Here is a 25685-nt window from a genome sequence, read left to right on the forward strand (position 1 = left end):
CACTATGCTAGAGTTTCCAAGACACAAAGAAACAGTCCTTGCTCTATAGGAGTTTATGTTTTACTGTTGTTACCAGTCAAGTCTGACTCTTTGTGACCCCATTTGAGGTTTTCTTAACAGAGATGCTGGAGTGGTTTGGCATTTTCTTCTCCAGCTCATTTTACAGACTAGGAAACTGAGGCAAACAAGGTTAAGTGGCTCGTCCAGGGTCACACAGCTGGTAAATGTCTGAGGCCAGATTTGAGCTCAGGAATCCTGATTGCAGCCCCCAGTGCTCTATCCACTGCAACACCTAGTTATCCCTTACATCTTACTGGTTTGTAGCTTTAGAACTGGAAAGAAGCTTAGAGATTCTTTAGTCCAACTCTCATTTTATAGATGAGGAGACTGAGACTACAGTCAAAAAGAGCTTATACTTTTGTTCACTCTTTTTTATTGTGCTGGTTCTTTCATGAGCTCATTTTCTTTCTTTTTTTAAATTCATTTATTTGTTTTCAGTTTTCTACAATCACTTCCATAAGTCTTAGATTTTTCTCCCCCTCCTTCCCCAAGAAGGCATGCAATCTTCTATGGGTTCTACAAATATATTCTTATTATACATATTTTCATATTAGTCATGTTGCACAGAAGAATTAAAATGAATGAGAGAAACCATGAAAAAACCCAAACAAAACAAAACATAAGACGAGAAAATATTCTGCTTCATTCTGCGTTCCTATTCCGTAGTTCTTACTCATGAGGTCATTTTCTTGTGACTTGCTTGAGATTCCACAGTGAGTAAGGAGCAGGAAAGTGATTCTGAACCCAGGCACTGATTCTAGATCTAATACAGGCATGCATCAGAGATATTGTAGTTTCAGTTCCAGACCCCTGCAACAGAGTATTGCAATAAAGTTAGTCACATAAATTTTTTGGTTTCCCAGCACATATGAAGTTGTGTTTATGCTATACTGTAGCTTATTAAGTGTGTAGTAGAATTATGTCTAAAAAATGTATATACCTTAATTTTAAAATACTTTATTGTTTAAAAAAATGCTAGCCATCATCTGAGCCTTCAGCAAGTTGTAGTTTTTTTGCTGGGGGCCGGTGTTGCCTTGTATTGATGGCTGCTGACTGACCAAGGTGGTGGTTGCTGAAGGTTGGGGCAGCTGTGGAAATTTCTTAAAACAGGACAGCAATGAAGTTTGTCACACTGACTGACTCTTCGACACTTCGAGATCCTTGTTGTTGTTCAATCATTTCAGTTATGTTGGACTCTTTGTGACCCCATTTGAGGTTTTCTTGGCAAAAATACTGCAATGGTTTGCCATTTCCTTCTCTAGCTCATTTTACAGATGAGGAAATGGAGGTAAGCAGAGTTAAGTGACTTGCCCAGAGTCATACAGCTAGTGTGTCTGAGGTAGGATTTGAATTCAGGTCTTCTTGACTCCAGGGTCTGCTCTATCTACTGTGCCCTCTAGCTGCCCTTAACAATCACTGTGGACATTGTTAATTACCCCAATTTCAATATTGTATCTCAGTGAATAAGGAAGTCCAAGAAGAAGCAGTAAAAACATACAACATTTATTGATTAAGTTTGCTGTATTATATGGACATGGTTTGTGGTGCACCAAAATAATTACATCAAAAATTGCTGCTCACCATAATAGATATAATAATAATGAAAAAGTTTGAAATATAATGAGAGTTGCCAAAATGTGACACAGAGACAAATTTGAGCTCTTGCTGTTGGGAAAATGATGCCCATAGACATGCCCTACACAGGGTAGCCAGAAACCTTCAATTGGTTTACATAAAAAGGGCAATATGCCTATATTCTTTTCACCATATCATTGATCAGCTTCACAGCATCATAGATTTAAAACTAGAAGAAACCTTGGGGTCATCAAGTCTAGTCTCCTCATTTTAGAGATGAAGGAATTGAGGCACAGAGCAGTGAAGTGAATCACCCAAGGTCATCAAGCTAGTAAGGGTTTGAAGTAGGATCTGAACCTAGGTTTTCCTAACTTATCTCCTACATCTGGCAGTGTGACACAATGAAATGAGTTCTGGCTCAGGAGTCACAGGATCTGGGTTCAAATCATGCTTCTAATGTTTACAACTTGTATGGCCTTGGGGCAAGTCACTTAATCTCTAATTTCCCTCTCTGTCAAGTGATGGAGCTAGGCTAGATGAGCCTTGAGGTTCCTTCCAGTTCTAATCTATGATCTTATAGTCTCTGGTACTAGTAATTAAAAGAAAGGGGATAATTTGTCTTGAATTATCTCAATCACTTCTCTGTTCTCTCTCACTACTATAGATAGATAAGACACTCACTAGGAGTATTCAGTTGAGATTTGAGCACGAAGATGCTGTAATTCCATTATATTACTTAACTGGGAAAATTAGACATTTATTAAACACCTACCAGGTTCACCCACTACATTTCATTTTTGGAGGTGCTCAATCAATATGTTGAATTGAATTAATTTGTAGGCCACTATATTAGGCTCTGGGACCTAACAAGAGAGAATAGCATGGATTTTTTTTCCCTTCAGGTTTCCAATCTCTCCATACTTCCTTTAAAGCTGAAAAAGTAAATAAACCCAAACCATTCAGGGCTATGATCAGGCCCACAGGCATCTGGGGCTGTGTGGGTTGGGTGGCAGATTCGGTACACCTGGAATGCCCTCTAACGATCAGGTTCCCTCAAGAATGTTTTTTTGTACTCTACAATTCATGCTCCAAACATTTATGTGTTTATTTTTAAAGGGTCATGGCTGCTGACAGACTGTAGCATTTGAGGGGAAAGGTCTTCTTTGCCTAGAGTCAATTGACTGGAAGAGATCAAAGGCCCTTTGGAATGATCTGGATCCAGCGGTTTCACTTTGTGTACAGAACTGCTGTTAACCATTAGCCTCAGTTCTCTCCTTGGTTTAACTAAAAATCATTTGGTGGTCCTTTGGAAAGGAGAGACAGAGAAGGCAGGAATGGGCAATGTCTGCTCCAAAAACAGTCTCATGTTTCTCGGTTCAAGAGAGAATTGAGTAGCATGCATCATTAATTCCTATGCAGCAAACATTCTTCACTCCAAGTGGCAATTAGCAGTAACATTTCTATCTTGTGTTGCCGTGATGAGATTTTTATGCTAATCATCACATAACAGTAAATTAATCATTTGGGCACGGTTCAAGAGGATGTATATTTCATGAGGCAGATATAGATATCAAGATCAGTTTGATATTTACTCAAGGTAAATGGGAAGCATCACAAATTATGATGAGAGAGGCCAACAAAGAGATCATGTGAGGGAGAAAGGAACACGTGTGGCGTAGACGTATCTGTAAGAATGCTACAAGTGCTCTTGGGGTCAATTAGTGTAATCATTGGAAGGAAGGTAAATTCCCAGGGGATCCTGAACTGAAAAATCATTCACAGGCTCAGCCTTGGCCCTCAAAACCACATCTTGACAATGTCAAGGGTAAAACAGCAATTTCCCACGTTTCCCTTTAATCCTTTTCCTTTCCCTGCTACAAAACTTACCCTTGTCACATTTATATAATATTTAATTGAAATTCTCAACTTGCACTTAAGTCCACATGGCTGAATGAACCAAAAATGGGACTTGTCCCAAAAGTTAAACTAGAATGCTTTTAAGTTCTCAGGAAATGGGACGCCCACTCAAATGCAGCTTTGCTCCCCAGCAGATAAACAGCTCCCATACATCAGTTTATGGAAAACAGGATGGTGGTCGTGAAATACACACAAGGGCTTGACTTACCCAGACAACATGTGACATGCCTGTGGAGGGCTCAGAGTCACGGGCAGCCAACCAGGGAATGGGGGAAGAGTAATTGAGGGCAGGGAGGGGTGGAGAATGATAAGGCTAGTCTTTCTTTTCTCAAACCTTTCCTTTGTTCTGATGACTTCCTCAATCTTATATAGACACATCCACATACATCTCATATTCCTCCCAAAACACACACACACACACACACACACACACACACGCACACACCTATTACACAATGTCCTTTCTCCAGCCCCACCCTCCATCATTTCCTGTGTGACTTGGTAATGAGACCCCAGCGACAGGCCAGGGCAGGAAATGGACCATTTCTGTCACCACTTCTTCCAATCTGCACATCATCCTTTCTTTCTCTTTTTCAGAACTATTGCAACAGCCTCCTAATTGGTATTCCTTCATCAAGGATTTCCCTTTTCCAAACCCTCTTCCTTACAGTTACCAAAATGATACTCCTGAAGCACAGTTCTCACTATATTACTCACCTCCTCAATAAACTCCGATGGTTCCCTATCACTTCAAAACTCAAATGTACTCTCTTGTGTCTGGCATTTAAAGCCTGATTTCCAGGCTTATTGCACATTTGTCTCTTTCATGTGCACTATGTTCCAGCTGAACCAGACACTAGCTGTTTCATACACATGATGTTCCATCTTCTATCTTTATACTTTTACAAAGGCATGAAGTCCCTGAGGTCTGAAATGTTCATTTTCACTTCTGCCTCTTACAAAACTTGATTTCCTTCAAAGCTCAATTCAAGTGCTACCTTTGCTAACCTTTTCCAGTTGTTAGCATCTTCCAAGTTTACATCTCACCAAATCTACACTCTAAAGTTACTACTGATCTCTTAATTGCCAAATCTAACGGCCTTTTCTAAATCTTCATTCTTCTTGACATTGGTAGCATTTGGCACTTTTGATTACTCTCTCCTCATTGCAATACATTGTTTTCAGGATATCACTCTCTTCTGTTGTTTTTTTTTCCTACCTGACTGCTCCTTTTCTGTCTCCTCAGTCAGATTATCCTTCAGACCACTTCTCAATCCATAGGTATCCCTCAAGGAAGGTCCTGCTTTGGGCCCTCTTCTCTCTCTTTACTACTTCACTTGGTGATCTCATCAGCTCCCATGGATTTAATTACCATCTCTATGCCGATGATTCTTAAATCTTTCTATCATGCTTTATCCTCCTGCTGACCAACCTCCAATCTCACATCTCCAGCCACCTTTCAGACAATCTCTAACTGGATGCCCAGTAGGCATCTTAAATTTAAAATGTCCAAATTCCTACCTTCCTTATTTCTGGAGAGGGCAACATCAAACATCTCTTAAAAACACCCCCTTCTCTCCTTTGACACCCCCACCTCCTTTGATAGTGCAGGCCCTCATCACCTCACACTTGGATTATTGTAATAGCTTGCTGGTAGATCTCCTCATGCCAATACATCCTCTGTTTAGCTTCTACAGTGATTTTCCTAAAGCTCGGGTGTGATAATGTCACTCCCCTACTTGATAAACTCCAGTGGCATTCTATTGCCTTCAGGATCAGATAGAAAATGCTCCTTTTGGCATTCAAAATCCTTCATAATGTAGTGTTTTCCTACCTTTCCATTCTGCTCACATCTTATTCCCCACCAAATAAGTCTTCAAACCACCGACACTGGCCCCCTGCTTATTTCACAAACAAGACACATAAAAGATCTTTGTACTCTGGGCATTTTCTCTAGATGTCCCCCACGTCTGAATGTTCTCCTTCTTCCACTCTGACCACTGACCTTCCTCACTTTCTTTAAAATTTGCTTTTGATTTGGGCATTTGACACAGGCTCCATATATTGGTCTAAAGTGGCTTTTTCTTTTTCTTCCCTCCCTTTGGCAATCAGAATTTTGCTTTAATATTTTTTTGACTTTTTATTTGCTTCTTACTCAAAGGTTTTTTTTTTTTGTTAATCTCATGTTTTATTTCATTTTTAAGTGATACACACTATGCCCTATTTGGCTTCTGCTTTAGGGTGACACAGTTGTACTCATCCCTACTTTGCTACTGTAAGATATGATTCCTTAATTCTTATGTGATTGATGTCAGATTTTCTGTGAAAGTTTGGAGGCTGTGTGTGTGTGTGTGTGTGTGTGTGTGTGTACGTACACAGATACTATGTGTATTATTGAACTTATATGGAGTGAGGATTACTTGTAATTAAAATATTTATAAAAGAAACTACTTTATCAGCAGAGTCCAGCCTTGGGATTGTTTTTTTGCCTTATTTTTTGAAGTACAAGTCTAATGACACTGTATACAAAAAGAAAAGCAAACAAAAAAAACCCCATCACCAAGAAAAATCATTGAAAAAGATTGTAGGCATCCCCTGGGGACCTATGTCAGGGTCTCCTTCCTGAGGTGCCCTTATCCCCTAGGGCTTATTCCCCTAGGGTCCCAGGGGGTAAATGCTCCCTTTCCTTTCCCTTCCTCTAGCCTCTATGGTTCCCTGAGGAGAAGGCTTCTACTCATGGGTCATTTCCCATTCCCCTGACTTGTTCTTGCTTCTCTAGAATGTCAAGGCCTCTGATGGAGCTTTTAGAAAAGGGGTAGAAGTTCAAGTACTAGATTATAGCAGATTTCCCTATCTCCTATTAACTCTCCCCCTTCCTCCTCCTCCAAAAAAAAAAAAAAAAAAAAAAGAGAGAAAAATACAAAAAATCCAAATCTACAAATCTGCAAACAAATCTGCAGCCAGTCAGAGGAACTTCAAGTCAGCTTTGGCTTTGGGGAAACTCTTCGTTCTTTTTTCCTTCCCTCTTCTGATTACAAAGATGGGTTTGGTTTGATTTGGTTTGGTTTTCCTTTCAGAAGCTAGTTTAGTCTGGGGATGGGGGCTGAGTATCTCTGTGTAGTGTGTACCTAGTATGTTTAATATCGGAGAGGGTGTTGGCCCCAGAGTCCCATGTCAGGAGTGGGGAACGGGCAGCCTTCCAACTGGATTCCATCAAAAGGTCATATGTAAGGACCTAGAAAGCCACACATAAGGATTTGTTCTGTAAAATTTGGATTTAGTCCAAAGGCTGTACTTGAGGACCCAGAAGGCCACATGAGGTTTCCCACCTGTGCTTGAGATCTTACTCATTTGAGTGCTCCTCATCCTTGCCTGGGTCAGAATAACTGGTCAGCAGGTTTAGGGAAGGTGCAGTATTAATAATTAGTAATAATTAGTAACGTTCTTCCTATTCCATTCCCCTACCTTAGTAATCTGTATGTTTGGGCTCCAAGGTCTTTGAATGCAGCAGTGACAGACTTGTCATATAATCCTACTGTTCCCTGCTCTTGCACTCAGCATGTTGTAAACAATGGCTGTTCCCTTGATTGAATGATTTTCTCTTTTCCTTTAAGCACTCACTCCAATTAGCTGCCATAAATGCTTCTTTGGGAATAAGAGCTGTCATCTCTCTTTCCTCCCTGAATCATCCAAAGTTGATGAGGGTAGACTGCAGAGATACTCTGTGCCTAGGGAGCTTGGAAGGTGAAGCTATTTGCTTACAGATCTGCACTAACGTCATGACGTGACAGAAACACCATCGGTGGTGGAATTCTCACTTTGGAACTTAAAGAAATAGGTGCTATCAACAGGGGATGAAGCAAAATTCCAGATGCTGCAAATCTTTAACTGTCTTAATTTGATTTTTCTCCTAGTATTAAACAACAGGCTGTAGATTACTTGGTTCTCAAAGAACTTCAATCACTTTTAAAGAAAAAAAAAGTACATGTAACAAACAACAAAAGCAAAAAGAAGATCAAGTATGGTATTTTGTACTGTTGCCTGACCCTCTTCTGTGATGGGTAATGTATTTGATTGTTTGGGATTTTCTGCTTTTAAAATATAGCAGTGGGCTTTTGCCAAGAAAAAAAGAACAATAAAGAAAAATAAACATTATTCTAGTGCAAAAAAAAAAAAAACTAGGTAAATTCCATAGGAAGCCTTCCCTTTCTAATTCTAGTGTCTTCCATTTGTTAATTTTTTCCTATTTATTCTGTGAATAGTTTGCCATATCTCTCTATATTTATGTATCTACTTATATCTGTTTGCATTTTGTCTTATCCATTAAACTGTAAGCTCCTTTAAGGCAGTAACTGGTTTTTGTCTCTTTTTGTATTACTCAGTGCTCAGCATAGTGCTTGGCACATAGTAGTCACTTAGTAAATGCTTATTGATCTATTGTTGCATAGAGGGGGTTGTGAACAAGCATTAAGACAGCATGATACCATAAAAAAATCATTTATCACAATTGGAGAGACTGCCCCCCACTTATCATACTTCTTTACTGTCCCCTCAGGATGCATTTAGTGGTTTGTAGCTTTCGCCCTGCCCCCAGACTGTCCTTGATATTATTTCACTGAGTCACCAAATAGGCAAAGCAAAATGCCTGGTTCAAAATACACCGTGCACTATTGCCTCCAAGTCTTTTACTCCCCTTCGTCTGCCTAATTTTTATATGGGGATCTCTGATGTCATATAGACCAAAATGCTATACTGTATACTATATATAGTATACTGTATATACTATAGACATCAAAGAAGAGTCCAATGCCCTCATTTTATAGATGAGGAAACTGAGGCCCAGGGAGATTGCTCAAGATGCTAAGTATCTGTATCAGTAAGCACCCCAACATACACAGGGGGACCTGCTACCACAGGTTCTTAGATCTGCATTCATAAAAGGAAAGGCAACTTTTGAGGGGTTAACAATCACTTTAAGCAAACACATGTATCATTCCTTTAACCAAGCACATATGTCATTCACCTACTTCAGAGGAGTCAGCACCCTGAACTTCAAAGAAAATAAAGAGAATTAAAAGTCAACAGACATGGCTTCCTCTGCCTGAATCAACAGATAGTTCCGACTGTCTGACCATAGTTACTAGAGAGGGAATCATGACATCTGGCTCCTCAAAACTGGGGGGCTACTGAGTGGTTTCCCAGAAAACCTGGCCAAACACTTCCAGTTAGTAAGCCCCAAAATAAAACTGTACCTCAGAATCTTTATATGCTTTTTAGAGCCAAAGGGCATCACATCCCTTGAGAACCTTTGTACAAATCTTTCCAGGCTCAACAATGGGTGGGAAAGATCTTCCTTAATCACATTCAAATAGAGGCACTATACTTCTTGATTATACTAAAACAAAAACAGCTAAAGATCCTATTTTGCTTGATCTTACAGTATCTCAGGTGAAATTTGATCCCAGGTCTTCCTGCTGCTACCTTGTAAAATATGTTATTGGAGGTCTTGTTAATGTCCCTACTGGTGCCTCCAAACATTGTACTTTACCCATTTGTTGACATAATCCATGCCTGTTTCTTGCATATTCTTATTAGGGTAATACCTATTAGTCAGCTGAGTGAACTCCTAGGGTTATAGGCCTTAACAAACTGGAGAGTGGGGAGTCAGAGATTTGACTGGATGGGATTCCCTGATTGGTCAAGTTGAATATTTGAATGTTGCAAACACTATGGCAAAAGAATTTGTGTGATAAGTACCCAGTGTATTGTAAACTTGTTTTTATCTACCTAATATCTACCTAAATCAAAAAGCAGAGAGTACATCATCTAAGAGACCGGAGCTAGGATAGCATTCTGGGGACCAGATCAAAAACAGAGCAATTTATTTCTTGAAAAAATAAATACCAAGATCAAAGAAGAAGAAAGACCCAAGTTCAGTGTTAGCATTCACTAAAAGTAGTCAGATTACAGGAACAGTATGTGAAACAGCGATCACAAAATTAGATGAATTGGAATGCCAGACCAGCCACTTTAGCAGTCACTGAAATAAGCCAAAAACCACCCAAATTCTAAGTTATTCCACAAAGATCAAGTAAACAGACCAGTAGTGGTAGGGTTGGTCTTGTAGAGAGTTCAGGGGGAAGGGTGAGCACATTAAAGTGATCTCAGGCTTACCTGAGCCCTATTCTTTGCTGTTAGAAATTGTAAGAGATGCATGACTGAGTAGAGGTGGAGGCTTAAAGAGAAAAAGAGGGGAAATGATTTTTTAAAATTTCCTTAGTCTCCTCCTGTCTTCCATGATTATAGATTTAAAGCTAGAGGGTATCACAGAGGCCATCTTGTTCAATTTGCTCAGATGAGGAAACTGAAAATGACTTGCCAAGATCATAAGATGGTAAATAACACAGGTGGGATTTGAACCTCTGGCACCAAACTCAGTCTTTTCCTCTGTAGTTTTGGTATAGTTATGAAAATCAGAGGAATGATGCTTCCCTAAAAGGTACTTCCATGCTCTAAATGAATTCTGTGTTTGACTACATAAGGGGAATGAGGTGGTAAAAATGATAGTTTACAAAGCAATGAAAATGATATTTTACAAAGCAGGAAGAAATAACTAAAAGAGAATGAAACCCCAATGACTGAAACTGTGTTATGGGAAGGTTACAAGTTGTACCTGGCTTCCCAGTTGACTGGATTATGTCATAGCTAATAATTGAGACCTTAGAGTTACATCATCAGCTTCTCCTATAGTTGATAATGTTCTGATCAACAATGAAAACCTTCAAGCTCTTTGAATAGGGATGAGGACAGTAGAAGAGCCAGCCCCTAGCTACTACAAGTAAAGTACTGTTCTCCTAATGGTTAATGGAATGGAGGAAAGGGTGGGGAAGGAGGAATAATAAATGCTTGCTTATTGATTGATGTTCACTTAACAGATGCAAAGTCCCTTTGTTCCCAACTAGCAGATGAAGCATGCAATGTAGATAGACGTTGCCAACCCTGGAAGTGGAGCTGAGAACCCACATGGGAAACGATGTGTGACCTGCTTGATGAGAAGTAGAAGGCAAAGTTCCTCCTCCTCCTCCTCCTCCTTCTTCTTCCTTCTTTGTCTGTGTTTCTCTTTTTTCTCTTTTTTATAGAAATACAACCAGAGAAGTTTCTTTTAAACACCACTGCTACCTCCAAACCTAACCTCTTCCTCAATATAGTGGTCTGCTTTTGCCCTCATTTTCCTGTAACACTTGTTTCACTAGACTCTCCTACAGACTACAAATACTGTTACATCTCTTTTAGAGCCAAATGAAAATTTGAGCATGCCATAACTTTAACTATCAGTTTGGGGAGACTATTGACAGTAATATCTAGAGAGATGCTGGAGAAATGGTTTTTCTCTCATGGCTAGAGAAGTACTGAAGAGAGAAAGATGATACACTTTCTTTCAGTTCTTGTTGATCCTGTTTTAACTTTTTTCTTGTGAAGAGAATGAAGAAAAGTCTGGTGAAGAGATTTTGCTATCATGAATGTACCATGTGGTGTGGAACTGTGTCCTCAGAAATAAAGAGGAGTCATCTGTGATTTCAAAGAGTCTGAGGTGACTCTGTGATCATTCACACAGTTAAAACGTTGTAAATAATGATGTCTGTTTTTGATTTCATATTTATTAAATTTCATTTCAGTAACTTTAAGATGTATTTAATCCTAGGATATTAAGTGATTTAATACAGAGAGAGTTATGAGCAACTACTCTTGGTAAAGGAGGTTTCTCCAGCTTATTAAATAAATAATTTTTGATGATCTGGTAAGATCTCTGACATTAATTGAAGAATTAAGAGGGGAGAAATGTGTTTTCACTAATGAGGAAATATATAAACATACCTACGGATCACCTTAGAGCACAGGATGATAAGATTAAACATGAAAATGAGTCAAGTCGGCTATACAATTGTGGATGATTGAGGCTATTTGCTATGCTTCTTTGCTTCCTGGTTGAGTAGAGGAGCAAAGACTTGGCCCTGATCCCCTCATGTCCTTCCCTTTTTCACTTTCTCTCTGCTAGGAGTTGGATAGTCCATGCATGCATAACTAAGCAGTCACCTGGGCTTAGGACAGTTATTGATTATTGCCCCTTATAATAGTCCTTATAAAAATAATTATGCTTATTACATTTTTAGGATTGTTAAATATTCTATCTTTATTATGTAGAAGTCATTATTGATAGATTTCTAAATTGTTAAGCTGATAAAAATCTTCTGATGGCCTATGCAGTTGGTAGCTCAGCTTCCGTTCAATTCATATGTTCATTACTAGACTAAGGATTCTTTCACTACCTATGCTGATGAGCCAAATTAAATACTCTCTTAAGCAAAGTCATTTAATTATTTTGCAAGGTTTCATTCTGTGGGAGCAAGAAGGTCAAGGCCAAAAGAGCCCAGGAGTTCTGGGAACATAATAGATTTAAGAGTCTAACTGGTCAATAGCTAATGAAAGTGAGGTGGTTTCTTCCCTCTTCCCTAGTTCTGTTAATATTCACTAGTTGTGAGGGTCATAGTACTGAACTGGGCTGCAGGAAGCCCGGATTCTAGTTGCTGCTTTGCCATAGTCTTGCTATGTGACCTTGAGCAATTTACTTCATCTTTTTTTTTTCCTTGGCCTTGTTTTCATTATCTATAGACTTTCTTAGAACTAGAAGGAAACTTTGAAGCAATCCCATCCAAATCTTCCTATTTTACAGATGAGGAAACTGATTCCTAGAGAGGTCAAATGATTTCCCCAGTCATATTTCCCCAAAATAAGCAACAGAGCTAGGATATCAACCTAACTTCTCTGACTTCAAATCTCATTCTTTTCCCACCATACTGTGGAGAAAGAGATGGTTTAAACCACCTCTGATGTGTGTTTCATCATTAACATGGGACTTCTGAGAAAAGTAGCACAGTATATTGAGAAGTAGTATGGATCTGGAATCAGGAAGAGCTGAGTTCAAATTCCACCTCTGATTCTTTCCTCTGGGTAACCCTGGGCAAGGCACTCAACTTCTCTGGCTCTAGGTTTCATCACCTATAAAATGGGCTTGATAATACCTGTGGTATCTACCTCACGGGGTTGTTGTACAGATTGAATAAGATAATATACATTGAAATGCTTTGCCTGCTTCAAAGTATAGTATAAATTACGTCAGCTCTCATCATCATTATGATCATTATTATAATTAGACCTCTTCAGAGTTGTGGTATATTCTTTGGAATATCCTCAATCATACCACATCTTTATCCTTTGAAAATGAGCATGATTTTTTGAAACAGCCAAAATGCATTCAGAGCAGAGTTTTGTGTCTAAGATGGGTTTTTAGGTTAGAAAATATTATTTTTGATGAAAAAAAGGCATGGTTATGCAGTAGGGGGTGGAGTGGGGAGGGGACTGGCCAGTGAGGGCCCTGTCCTTAGAACATATACAACACCACCATCACTACTAGTAATAGCCCACATGTATATAATGCTGCTATGTGCCAAACACTTTATATATGTGCTAAGTATCTTACAAATATTTCTTTGAATCCTCACAACATGGACAAGTAGGTGCTATTATTACTGACGTTTTATCGTTGCAGAAACCAAGGCAAGCAGAGGTTAAGTGCCCTACACAAGGTCACAGAGCTAGAAAATATCTGGAGCCGGGTTGAATTCAGGTTTTTCTGACTCCAGGTCTGGAACTCTGACTATTGTATGACCTAGATGCCTATCGATAGATAGAAAGAAAGATAGACAGGCAGAAATACAGCTATCTAGTTAGCTAGTTATACACACATATGTTTATATACATGCATATTAATATATAAGCTCAGAGGAATCTTGCAAAATTAGACATATAAATATATGGATATATGTCTGTCTGTATATAAATTTTGCAAGATTCTTCTGAGCTTCAAAATGTTAACCTAGTCCTCTGCCTATATAGATAGGGAGCTAGATGGCACATTATACACACATACACACACAGCTCTCCTTGTTGTATGTCCATACGAAGGCTTGGGTAGTATACTTTTGGAAATACTTGACAGAGGGTCCCTATCCCTTCCCCCAACATGTACAGATATCCTCTGATTGTTTCCTGTCCATTTACTGTATGGGCATAAAAAAACCTTTTAATTGACTATTAAACTGGAGCTATGAGTACAAAAGACTCCAACAAATGATCTCTCTGTCTCTGTTTCTGTCTCTATCTCTCCATCTCTCCCCCTTCCCTTCTCTCTCTCTCTCTCTCTCTCTCTCTCTCTCTCTCTCTCTCTCTCTCTCTCTCTCCCACCTTCTCTCCCCTCTCTCTTCTTCTCTGTGACTTTCCTCTTCTTTCTCTTTCTCTGATTCTGTCTCTTCCTTCCTTTCTACTCTATCTTCTCTCCTTTCCTCTTCTCTCCTCTTCTCTCTCTCCTTCTTCCTTCCTCCCCTCCCCTCACTTACTGTGGCAAGTAAAGTAATAACTGGTATGGGTCTCTGAATGGGGCAAAAGTCAGAAGCAAAGACAGTGCCAGGTACTGGTATAGCTGCCTTAATATTTCCATTTGGAGCCATGTGGATATGAATGTGTGTGGTAACTGCTCCTTTTGTTTCACGATCTTAGGTGAATGAGTGTTGTAGAGGGAAGAATCAGATTATATCTTAGAGAGCTCTGAAATGTCTGTCAGACTGGATCTCTGTCAGTAGCCACAGCAGTCATGCCTGATGAAAAGACAGACCCAAGGAGCAACTCCTTTGACTTAGTCAAGCAATGAACCAATCCAGTAACCATTTAGAGAGATGGTGACTGGCAAAATGATATTGGAATGGGAGAATACACTACATGGGGGCTCATAAGAAATAGCAATAGAAAACCTTAAACTCTCACTGTTACTCCTAAAATCCTCAGGAGGAGATAGAGAAATCACTCTGGGGAACTGATCTGCCATTATGAGTTAGGGCTGGAAGAACGAGCCCCAGCTCTCTGGGACACAATGAAGCTAGGTTTTCTGTGGGGCTTTTAAGCTAGCTCTCCTGGGCATACAGTCAGGAAAGGCTTGGAGTGTTTGTTGCTTTGGACACTTGTTTTGTGACCTCAGATATTTTATTTAACTATTTAAATTATTATTATTTATTATTATTATTTTAATTATTTAACCCTCACTTTCCTCACCTGTAAAATGAAGATAACATATATAGAATCTACCTCAGAACATCAACTGAGGGAAAGTATGTAAAACACTTTGTGAACTATAAGGTACTATGTAAATGTCGACCATTATTCGTACAATTCCCAGAGAGGAATTCCAAAAATATTTTGAGCAACACAGAATTACTAGAACAAATGTGTAGTCTCCCAACCTGACAAGGTTGGAAAGAGCTATGTAAAAGGATGTGTGTAAAAGTCCTTGCTTAAAAAAATCAATCTCTAGTATCATTTTGTACACAGCCTCATTTTCCACTTATGATTCTTCAAGGTCCATGAGTGAGAAATTTTACTCAAATAAGTGACAGCGATGCTTTCTAATCCGCCTGTCCCCACAGTCCCTAGCAGCCTTCTTAAGCATAGCTGGTCACCTTGCTGTTTTAGGGATTGAAGGATATTATCAGGGCTTTCCTTTAGCAGATTTCAGATATAGGCAAAATCCATTTTTGGTGCCCAAATTCTTCTTTTGGTATATTTCCCCTGTTCTTTTTATCCCTTTTCCTCCCTCTTTCCATCCACATCCTTCAAAGCATAGTATTTTCATACTGTCCCTTATCTAACTATATGTTCCTGCAGTGACCCATATGATTCAGTCCTCCTTGGACTGTATTCCAAAAATCTCTCTCTTTCCTTCCACCCCATCACAAAATTCTTCTTCCTAATGTCCAACTCTCAGTTAGCTCTGAAAAGAAAGTGCTCTGAGAAGAGTTTGACCTGGAGTCAAGAAAAAGTGTTCAAATCCAACCTGAGACACTTACTAGTTGTGTGACCCTGGACAATTCCCTTAACCTTTCTGCCTTGGTTTCCTCATCTGTAAAACAGGTATAAGTACTAGTATCTACCTCCCATGATTGTTACAAGGATCAAATGAGGTAATATTTGCAAAAAGCACTTAGCAATTGCCTGGCACATATTAGGTACTTAATAAATGTTTACTGATTGATTGATTTTGTGAAAAGGTAGAGCAAATACAGCAAATAAAGACTGAAAAGAAACATTCAGACAGGTTAGTGTTGAACTAAGAGAGAGCAGAGCCAGAAAACCTCTGAAAGGAGAGAATATCCAGAAGGAAAAGTTGGTCATCAACATCAGATACTGCAGAGAAGTCAAGAAGAATGAGTACAGAGAAGATGTTATTAGATCTGGCACTTAGAGATCATTGATAACTTTGGAGAGAACAGTTTCATTTGAATAAGGAAGTCAGAATCCAAATTGCAGAAGTTTAGAAGTAAGTGAGAAGAAAAGAATTGGAAGCACCAATTGTAGACACATCTTTAAGGAGTTTAGCTGAAAAAGGGGGAAGATATATTAGATGATATCTGGTAGGCATGGTAGGATCTAGTGATGGCTGTTTTAGGGGTGGGGAAAATTGAGAAATGTTTGTAGCCACAAAGGGGCAAATATATTGCCAAAGATAACTTGTTTCTTCCTTCCCTAAGAGCCAATCCTCTTGCCATTCCAAAGGACCATCATTATGCTTTGACTACATTCTTTTTCATTTTGCTATTTTTTATTATTCTTCCTCAGTCCAGGAAGAAAATACAAATGTAAACAGCTTTGAGATTGTGTATGTTAAGCATTTTGCTTTATCTAGAAGAATAATTTCTACTACTTAAATGTTTCAAGATGTGCTGGCTTTTTCACCCCCATGATAGACATAAAAATAATGTCCATTTTGGTTAAGGAGGATGAAGTGAGTAAAGGCATGGAGATGACAATGAAAAGAAGGAAGACAGGTTATGGTGAGTAGTCCATCTTAGTTGGAATGTAGAGTGTGTAGCAGGCAATAGTGTAAGATAAGACTGGAAATGTAAGGATATAAGGAGTTGATGTTTCTTTGATTGACATTGTAGAACCACGAGAAAGTTTTTGAACAGAAGAGAAAGTGGTCTAAAGAATAATTTGATAGTATTGTGAATGATGTATGGAGGGTGGAGGTTGGAGGAGAAAGACGAACTAGAAAGTTATCATAATCATCTAGGTAACAGATGATAAAGATAGGAAAGGAGATATAATAGGTAAGTTAAGAAATGAGGAGATTAAGAAATATGGGGTGTTATGCAGTCTTCAAGCTACTAAAACCTAAATGATTATTATTAAATTATTAATTAATATGATTTTCATAAGCAAAATAATTAATTATATTAATTTATATGGTTAAATAAGATTAATTAAGCCTTGGTAGCTTAAAATTGCACTGCCATTTGGAATACCCAATATTTCAGAGATAGAATGAATAGTAATGAACAAGCAATTGGATATGGTGGGGTGAGGAAACAGGGAAAATTAAAATATGACTCCTAGAGGTATTTACATTTTAAAAGTAAATAATAGCTTACCCCAAAGGGACTGGTGGTAAAATTTCAGACACTGGCAAGCAGGTAACAAATACAATTTTGAGGTATTTGAGCTTTCTCTGGAGTCCCTCAAATCCCACTCTTTGAGTGCATCTTATTCTAACACCAGTTACTGGTAAACCAATTGAAGGCAACTCAGACTTCCTTATTCTTCAGGATATACAGGCACTAGTTCTTTTATTATTATTTTTTTTAGTTTTCAACATTCACTATTATAAGATTTTGAGTTCCAAATTTTTTTCCTCCTTCCCTCCTCTCTCCTCTCCCCAAGATGGCATTCAGTATGATATAAGCTATACATGTGCAATCATATTAAACATATTTTCACATTAGTCATGGTATGAAAGAAGAATCAGAACAAATGGAAAAAACCTTAAGAAAGAAAAAACAAATAAAAAAATAGAAAATAATATGCTTCAATCTTCATTCGGACTCTATAGTTCTTTCTCTGAATGTGGATAGCATTTTCCATTATGAGTCTTTTGAAATTTTCTTAAATCATTGTATTCAGGAGAAGAGCTAAGTCTATCAAAGTTGGTTGTCACACAATATTACTGTGACTGTGTACAATATTTTCCTGGTTCTGCTTGCTTCACTCTGTATCAGTTCATGTAAGTCTTTCCAGGTTTTTCTGAAGTCTGCCTTCTCATCATTTCTTACAACATAATAGTATATATAATAGGTGTATATATTTTGGTAGCTAGAGAAAGATCTGAGGAGAGCTAGAGCTGCTGCTAAGGGTGGATGTACCTATGATAACAAATGACAGAGAGAAGACAAAACTAACTACTCAACTCACTCTATTTCTCTTTTGTCTTCCAAGGAGAATAATCTTCACAATAATCTTCATTCATTCAGATTGACAAGAATAGTCAACATGAAATTGAAACCTAAGATAAAGATGGCAAAGGCAAAAAAGTATTGAGCTGCCTTTGAGGAGTTTAGGTCAAAACCTAAGGACATGAAAGAACATAAAGGTGTGTTTACTTAACCACTCTTCATAATCTTTGAAAAATGATGTAAAATATGTAATATGTGTCTCAGGATTCACAGGGGTGAATATTGTGACAATTTTCAAAGAAAATGGAAAAGGGTGAATTTTCAAAACTCTGAGAGACTGAGCCAGTATATAAGAAGGAAGGAAACAAGCATTTATTGCACTCCTACTATGTGCTAGCTGTTGTTGAATCATTTGTCAGTCATGTTGGACTCTTTGGGACTCCATTTAGCATTTTCCTGGCAAAGATATTAGAGAGGTTTGCCATTTTCTAATCCAGCTCATTTTACAGATGAGAAGACTGAGATAGAGATAAATGACTTGCCCAGGGTCACACATCTAGTAAGTGTCTGAGGCTGGATAAGTCTTCCAGATTCCTACTCCAGTGCTCTATTCACTGCCCTACTATGTGCTAGGCACTTTATAATTTTATCTCATTTGATTTTCACAGTAATTCTATGAGTTTGGATCTATTATTATCTTCCTCAATTACAGTTGAGGAAGCTGAGACAAACAGAGATTAAGTGACTTGCCCAGGGTCATACAACTGGATTTGAACTCAGATTTTCCTAACTCTAGGACCAATGCTCTTTCTACTGCATCACCCAGCTGTCTCTAGAAAGAAAAACAATCACTAGTAACTCACATGGGTTTATCAAGCTCTGGTGTCATCTTTTATCAGAGGTCCTGCCTGCCAGCATCCAGGTATCGGTGCTTTCTGACCCACCTAAAATTACTTTACATTTATATTGTATATAGACTTGGTATTTCCTACTTTGTCTCCATGTTACAGCCCTTAGGAGAATCAAAGCTACTGAAGACCAAAGATTTTCATGTTTGCCTTGTACATAGTAGGAGCTTAATAAAAGTTTGTAAAATTGCATCGAATTATGTTCTTCTGGGGAATGGGTTCTTAGACTGGTTACTCGGAACCTTGCTGCAGGCATAGTATGCATGGACTTCAGAAAAATATCTGAAAATGTCTTTTACTCCATCATTGTGGAAAAAACAGTGTGGGGAGCTAGATGAAAGTAAGTTATGGGGATCTGAAACTGTGCTATGGTGCAGGGGAGTCTCTATGAAAAGTGTTTGCCCCTAGAGATACAGCTTAACAAGCTTTATTGCTACTCACAAGAGAAGGAGAGCAGCTGTTAGCAGAGACAGTCTCACTGGGTGACCTCCATGCCTGTAGTAGGTAAGTATATGGGGGTGGAACGAGAGAGGTTGTAATAAGCTAAAGCTAGGAGAAGGATGGAAGTGTCCATTTTCCAGCCAAAGACCTAAAGTGCATATAAATTTATATATAGTTGACATAAAGAGCCAACATTATACTACTGGGAAACTGCCCCTTTATCTATAGTACTAGTAAAGTGAAAATATTTTCTAAATTACCTAATAAGGAGGGAGGAATGAGGAGCATGAAAGGAATGAGAAACAGGGAAGTAAGGAATTTAAACGTAACAGTACCATCTGAGAAGGATGCTGAAAAGGCTAACACTCATCCTAGGGGTGGGGAGCCACACCAATCAGACTGGTTTTCACCAGTCCCCACATCCAAACTATTCCCTCTAGGTTAGTCTTCTGGCAAGCCAGCATAGGGGTTTGGGCTCATCCTTGTGCTAATGCTAACCTTCTCCAAGCAGTGCTAGGGAGGTTGCCAGGGTTTCCTCCTAAAGTGTAGTGGGAACTCACTAAAGAATCTAGGAATTCCTGAGGCATCAAGGCAGCCACTCCCAGGAAGTTCTTCTAAGGATTGCTGTTCAGGCACCTATAATCAGATAAAGAAAAACAAAGCAGAAGACGCAGCCAGAAGCCCAGGCTGAGCCCCTGCTCTGGTTGGTTGTCCCATGGGAAATCACCTTGCTACCTGGGCTGGGGAAAGCACCAGCCCCTTTTCCCACTCCACCAGGGTGAGGTTCAAATAATCCTCATGTCATCAGAAGGCAGAAATAGAGAGTGATGCAGAGAGGAAATCAATCCTTTTTAAGGTCTACCCAAGTCAGTCCCTTTTTTTAGACAGTGGTCAATAATGGGATTGCTTGGTTATTTTAAAGGTCAGACCTTTCAATGATGAGCCATGCATGGCTCAAAAGTTGTCAGGGCAGCTTTGCATATGTTCCATGGGATGAAAACCCTCCTCTATATACAATTAATTTCTGGGTTGAGGGTGAGCAGCTGTGCCTTCAAGATAAGCTCCTTGTAGAGTTAGACATGATATTTAAGCTGGGCATTGAAGGAAGCTAAAGACTCTATAAAGCACAGGGAGGGAGGATTGCATTCCAGGCATTGGAGAGAGTCTCTCCAGAGTCACAGAATCACATGTACAAGGAACAAGTACACAGGCCAGTTTGTTTGGAACACAGAGTGCATGAAGGAGATTAGTGGGCAATTGGCCTGGGATTGGATTGTGAAGGACTTTAAAAGCCAAATAAATGAGAGTATATAATTGACCCTAGAAGCAAGAGTTTTTTGAGGAGGAGAGGGTCAAGGTCAGACCCATGCTGTAGGAATATCTCTGGCAGCTGTGTGGTGGGATTAGCTTTGTTCTGTTTGGCCTAAAGTAGCAGTTAGGAACAATGATGAAAAGCTTAAGAGAAGCAGATTGGGGATTCCTAGCAGGGAAGGGGAAAAGCATTTGTTAAGCACCTACTATGTATTTTATGAGTATTATCTCATTTTATCCTCACAACAACTCACAACTGAAGCAAGCCCAAAGAAGAATGAGTGCCTCCAGAAGTAGGAGGTTCCCTGTCCCTAAAGGTGGCTAAACAAAAGTTGGATGACCACATTTTGGGGTTATTGAAGAGGATTCTTGTTCAGGAATAAGTTGGTCTGGATGCCCTGAGAGATCACTTAAAATTCTTGAGATTCTGTGACTCTTGTCTGCGTGGCTCATTGTAAGCAGGGAGTTGTATTATTTTTTTGTATTTATAACCCTACAGTTCAGCACAGTGCCTGGTATATAATAGATATTTAATAAAGGCTTATTAATTAATTGATTGATTTGCTGCTATAGTAAGATTCTCAGAAGTGATTTTGAACAGAGGACTCTAGTTTTAATTTCTTGGCAGTCAGTCAGGAAGATTTCCTATCATTTGATCAAATTTTATTTTTTGAAGGTGAGCATGTCTTGAATGAGTTCTTGCCTAATTGCATATCTGATAGCATCAGAATTGTGCAGTGCCCTCCTTCTTTCCCTACTTAATCCGAAAACACAAAACAGAATCCCCTTGAATAAGCACATAATACATATTATTCTTGCAAATGGAACAGATTTATTCAAGTATTTACTCTCATCAAGGAAACAATTTTCTTTATAACTGTAAGGAAATTGTACACTTGAAAACAACCATAAAACACTGGCAAGAAAAGATTTTAGTTGTGCTACTAAAATGGGAGAATTAGGAAAGAGTTGAGAAACATTTCACCAGAAGGTAAAGGTGTGCTTTGAAGGCAAGGAACAAAAACCAAATCAACCTTTAGGCAGAAAAGAGGCTTCTTATCACTGTAGAATACTGGATCCTGGAAAGAGTGTGCATTCTTCATTGTTCTTTTAATCACCTGGGCAACATCTCATCTAGGTCAGCAATGACATAGGAGACAACAGCCCAAACGGCAGCTGAGTAATTCATCTGCATGGGATCCAGCACTGTCATGGTATCTCCGTGGGAGTGATGGAAAAAGAAATACCGCATTAGGTCATCTAATAGATTGGCACCTGGGGAGAAAATGAGAGGAATTCTTAGTAGAGTCTGATTTCATGGGTAAAGACATGGGTAAAATTCTATTCTTTGCACATGGGAGAGAGAATTCGCAACATCTTCTCTTAGGTACAGATAGAAGAGAAATTTAGTATACCTCAGCACTATTTTGCCTCACCATTCCCACTAGAACACTTGCAGAGTTATAGTTCTTAATTTCTGTGTGTGTCATGGACCTCTTTGGCAATCTGGTGAAGCCTATGGACTCCTTCCAGGGGGTTGGACTAGATGACTTCTTGGTTTCCTTCCTCCTTCAGATCCAAGATCTGAATGGATGTCACATGTAGATGGATGTCACAGGAGATACTCTCTACCCCAGTCCTGACTCACTTACTCTTCTGGGCCTGGAATGTACCTTGTGTGTGTTCATCCTTCGTTGCTGAAGAAGATCATGCCATTAGAGAAATGATGACATGACTTGCACTTGACTTTGTTTTGAGTGAGGGAGGGCTGTGCAGGTCACCAGCCTCACTTCTCCTTCAGAGCCATCTGAATCCAGTGACCAGATATTCATCAGGATGACTGGAGATGACTCAGGATGAGGCAATTGGGGTTAAGTGACTTGCCCCAGGTCACACAGCTAGTGAGTGTCAAGTGTCTGAGGTGAGATTTGAACTCAGGTCCTCCTGACTCCTGCACTGGTACTCTATCCACTACACCACCTAGCTGCCCATGGAACGTACCTAGAGGGTAACGATAGGAAGAGGCATAAATCCTCACTACTACTTCTCCCAGGGCTGGCTATCCAGTTTGGAATGAGGAAGGCAAATCATGAGTAGCCTACACCCTCTAGCAGCCCCTCCTCACCACCATCCCTCCTTTGCCTCCTCTCCAGTTAGAAGCACCATCAAGAATCTATTCCTCATTAACAAGCTTTTTCCTTTCATTCATTCAAGTTCAGCTCAGAGTTCAATTATGGTGTTACACACACTGTAACAAATGAGGCAAAAAGCATAAAAAAATTACTCAGCCATGAAACACTGGCAATTAACTGTTCAGGTACTTGTCTGCAGGTGCAGAGAACAATGTACAGTCATCCTTTCCACATAGCAGGGGTCAGGGATGTGATGCCCCCATGATCTAGAAAATCCATGTCAAATTTTTTGGCCCTCCCTTTGTACAAGAGGAAAAGTCCAAATTATTATGGTATTAAAAGATGCAATATTTTGATATTATACAATACCATACATATATTTTATGCATTTCTGAGCTTCAAAACTTTTTCTGTGTCATCTGTTGCTTTTGCAAATGTCCCCAAAAGTTTCCATTTAATTTCTTATGCTGACCCAAGATATATTGACCTCATAATAATGAAAGATAGGATGTAGAAGGGATAACTATACATTAAGGTGACTGTACTTATCAGAGTCCTCACTTTGGTTTAGAAGGCATTTCCTTCTTTTATTTCTGAACCTGTAAACAGTAGTTTTAGCTCAGTAGCTAGGAAAGGCAAGAATCAAATGCCACCCATCATCTCCAGCATGGTATTGTTGAAAGATTGCTGGGTATGGAATCAGTACACCTATGTCAGTAAGTCAAATCAACAAGCATTTATGAAGGGCTTACTATGTGCTAAGTGCCCAAAGACAGGCAAAAACAGTCTCTGACTTCAAGAAGCTTACATTTTTATGGGGCAGATTGCATTCAAGTAACTATGTACATATAAGGCAGGTACAGTGTAAAGAGAAAGCAATCTCAGAATTAAGGCAATTTTAGTCCCAGCTTGGGCACGTGATCCCTATGTGACCTTGAGTAAGTCCTTCAGTCACTATGACCCTTAGGTTCTTCATCTCTAAGATAGAGAAAATAATGTTTCTGCCCACCTCATGGGACTATTGTGAGGATCAACTGAAGTAGTATACATCAATAAGAGTGCTTTATAAATAAATCCGCATTTATTAGGCACCGACTATGTGACAATGGAGGAGACAGCTTGGTATGGTGAATAGAGTACTAGCTTTGTTGGGTAGACCTAGTTTCAAGTCCCATCACTAGATAGACACACACTGGCAGTGTGACCCTGAATACCTCACAAGCTGATTCTCAGAGTCCCTGGAAATTTAAGGCTATAAATGGTAGGGCGGGTGCTAATTTCTAAAAGTATGAGTTCCATACACCAGCAAATTCACAAGTCCCAATCCAAATCACCTTCCTAACCCCTCCCTAGTCCTTTCCAAAGGGTAAGGACTATACTAGACACTGGAGATGTACCAACATTATTGGTCCCTAGATCCAGATGGCTCAGGAGGGGAAAGTGAGGCTGGTGACCTGCATAGGCCTCCCTCACTCAAAACAAAGTCAAGTGCAAGTCATGTCATCATTTCTCTGATGTCATGGTCTTCTTTGAAAAAGAACGATGAACATAGAGAGACCAACATTATTCAAACAGTCCCTGCCCTCAAGGACCTTAAATTTTATTGGAATAGAAATTGCAAGATGCTCTACAAATACACAGAAAAATCTCTGAGGGAAAGGGCTTTCACTTTTGTGTTCCCATCTCCAGGTCTTAGCTTAGTGTCTTGTTGATTGATTAATTGGTTCTCCTCTTTCAATTCAAAACATATTAAGTGTCAATCCTGTGCTAGATAACATGCTAGGTAGAGATACAAATGAAACACAGTTTTTTCTCTTACTTATTATGAACAACAATAATAATATTTGGAGGGGAAATAGTTCAAGGCTAACAAACATCCAGAAGCTTGTGTAACTATAAGGGCAGAGGCCACTGGCCAATGAGAGGGAAGGAATCTTTAGAGAAGAGTGTTATGGGGAAGGACTAGCCAATGGGGGGAGGAGACCCTGCCTTCTATAATTTAACTTCAGTTTCCAATAAAGTGGATCCGGTTCTGACAGAAATGGAATTTCTAATCACATGCCTTCCCCCAAAATCATATGTAGAGAAAGAGAAATATGGCTTTGCTCTTTGCATGCTGAAACAGAAGGCCCTTAAAAACAAAATGGTGTGGGGAACTCTGTAAATCTGACCATATCACATTTCTAACAAATTACTGACAAAGTGCGGCAATGAGAGGAATCCCTAGAATGAAGGGTATACAAACCCCTTCTAGAGAAAGAGGGACAGGTATCTACCTGTATTTCACTTCTTCAATATCATCTACAGTCCCCAAATCCCCCAGCTATCACTCATTTCTCCAGCTCCTCAAATTTGTATAGCTCTTGTGCTGACCTTTCCCTTGCCCTTATGCTTAGTATAATAGCAACTTGTGGACATTTCTTATCCCTCCATTATACTGTAAGCTCCTCAAGGGGAAAGGACTATTGTCATTTTTCATTTTTCTATCTCTAGCACCTAGCATAATATTGCCTTACAAACAGCATTTCTTTAATTAATGTTTGCTGAATTTAATAGAACTCAGAGCTTCCAGTTTTAACCATTCTTCTGGAAAGGTCATGTTAATCAACTGTCCTATAGTTCCACATATAATCTCTGGGACTTTTCAGATCCCATCCCTGGCAACCACTCCCTTATATACTTTTATGTTGTGTCCTCTTATTAGAATGAAAGCTTTTGTATTTGTATTCTCAGAATTTAGTACAGAACCTGACACATAGTGAGAACTTAAATGTTCATTCATTTGTTCATTCATTCATGCATTCATTCATTCATTCATTCATTCATTCATTCATTCATTTCCTTTATCTCCCAGAATGAAAAAGCCTGACTGCCTATTGCGTAGCAATCTCATGACTTCTCAGACTTGTGGATTATAAAAAAGACACATATCTTTTCAATTCTTCTGAGATATAAGAAACTGCTTATAAAACTAAATGACCGAACCAAAAAAAAAGCATGGCATCAGG

General features: G+C 39.1%; 1 protein-coding gene across 14 annotated transcripts in view; it reads right to left on the reverse strand.

Moving 5' to 3' along the window:
- Positions 1-416: 416 nt before the first annotated feature.
- The window catches only part of CPQ (carboxypeptidase Q), a 681911-nt gene continuing 656642 nt past the window's right edge, over positions 417-25685 (reverse strand). For 10 of the 14 annotated variants that reach the window (XM_072603456.1, XM_072603451.1, XM_072603449.1 and 7 more), the window contains one exon: positions 21355-21820. In XM_072603456.1, the coding sequence (XP_072459557.1) occupies positions 21660-21820 (161 nt within the window). In that variant the 3' untranslated portion in view covers positions 21355-21659. Of the gene's footprint in view, positions 871-21354; positions 21821-25685 lie in introns of those variants that run through there. The other 4 variants (XM_072603459.1, XM_072603458.1, XM_072603457.1 and 1 more) reach the window with 2 other exon arrangements.

The sequence above is a fragment of the Notamacropus eugenii genome, chromosome 4 (assembly GCF_028372415.1).
Source record: "Notamacropus eugenii isolate mMacEug1 chromosome 4, mMacEug1.pri_v2, whole genome shotgun sequence".
Classification (NCBI taxonomy): domain Eukaryota; kingdom Metazoa; phylum Chordata; class Mammalia; order Diprotodontia; family Macropodidae; genus Notamacropus; species Notamacropus eugenii.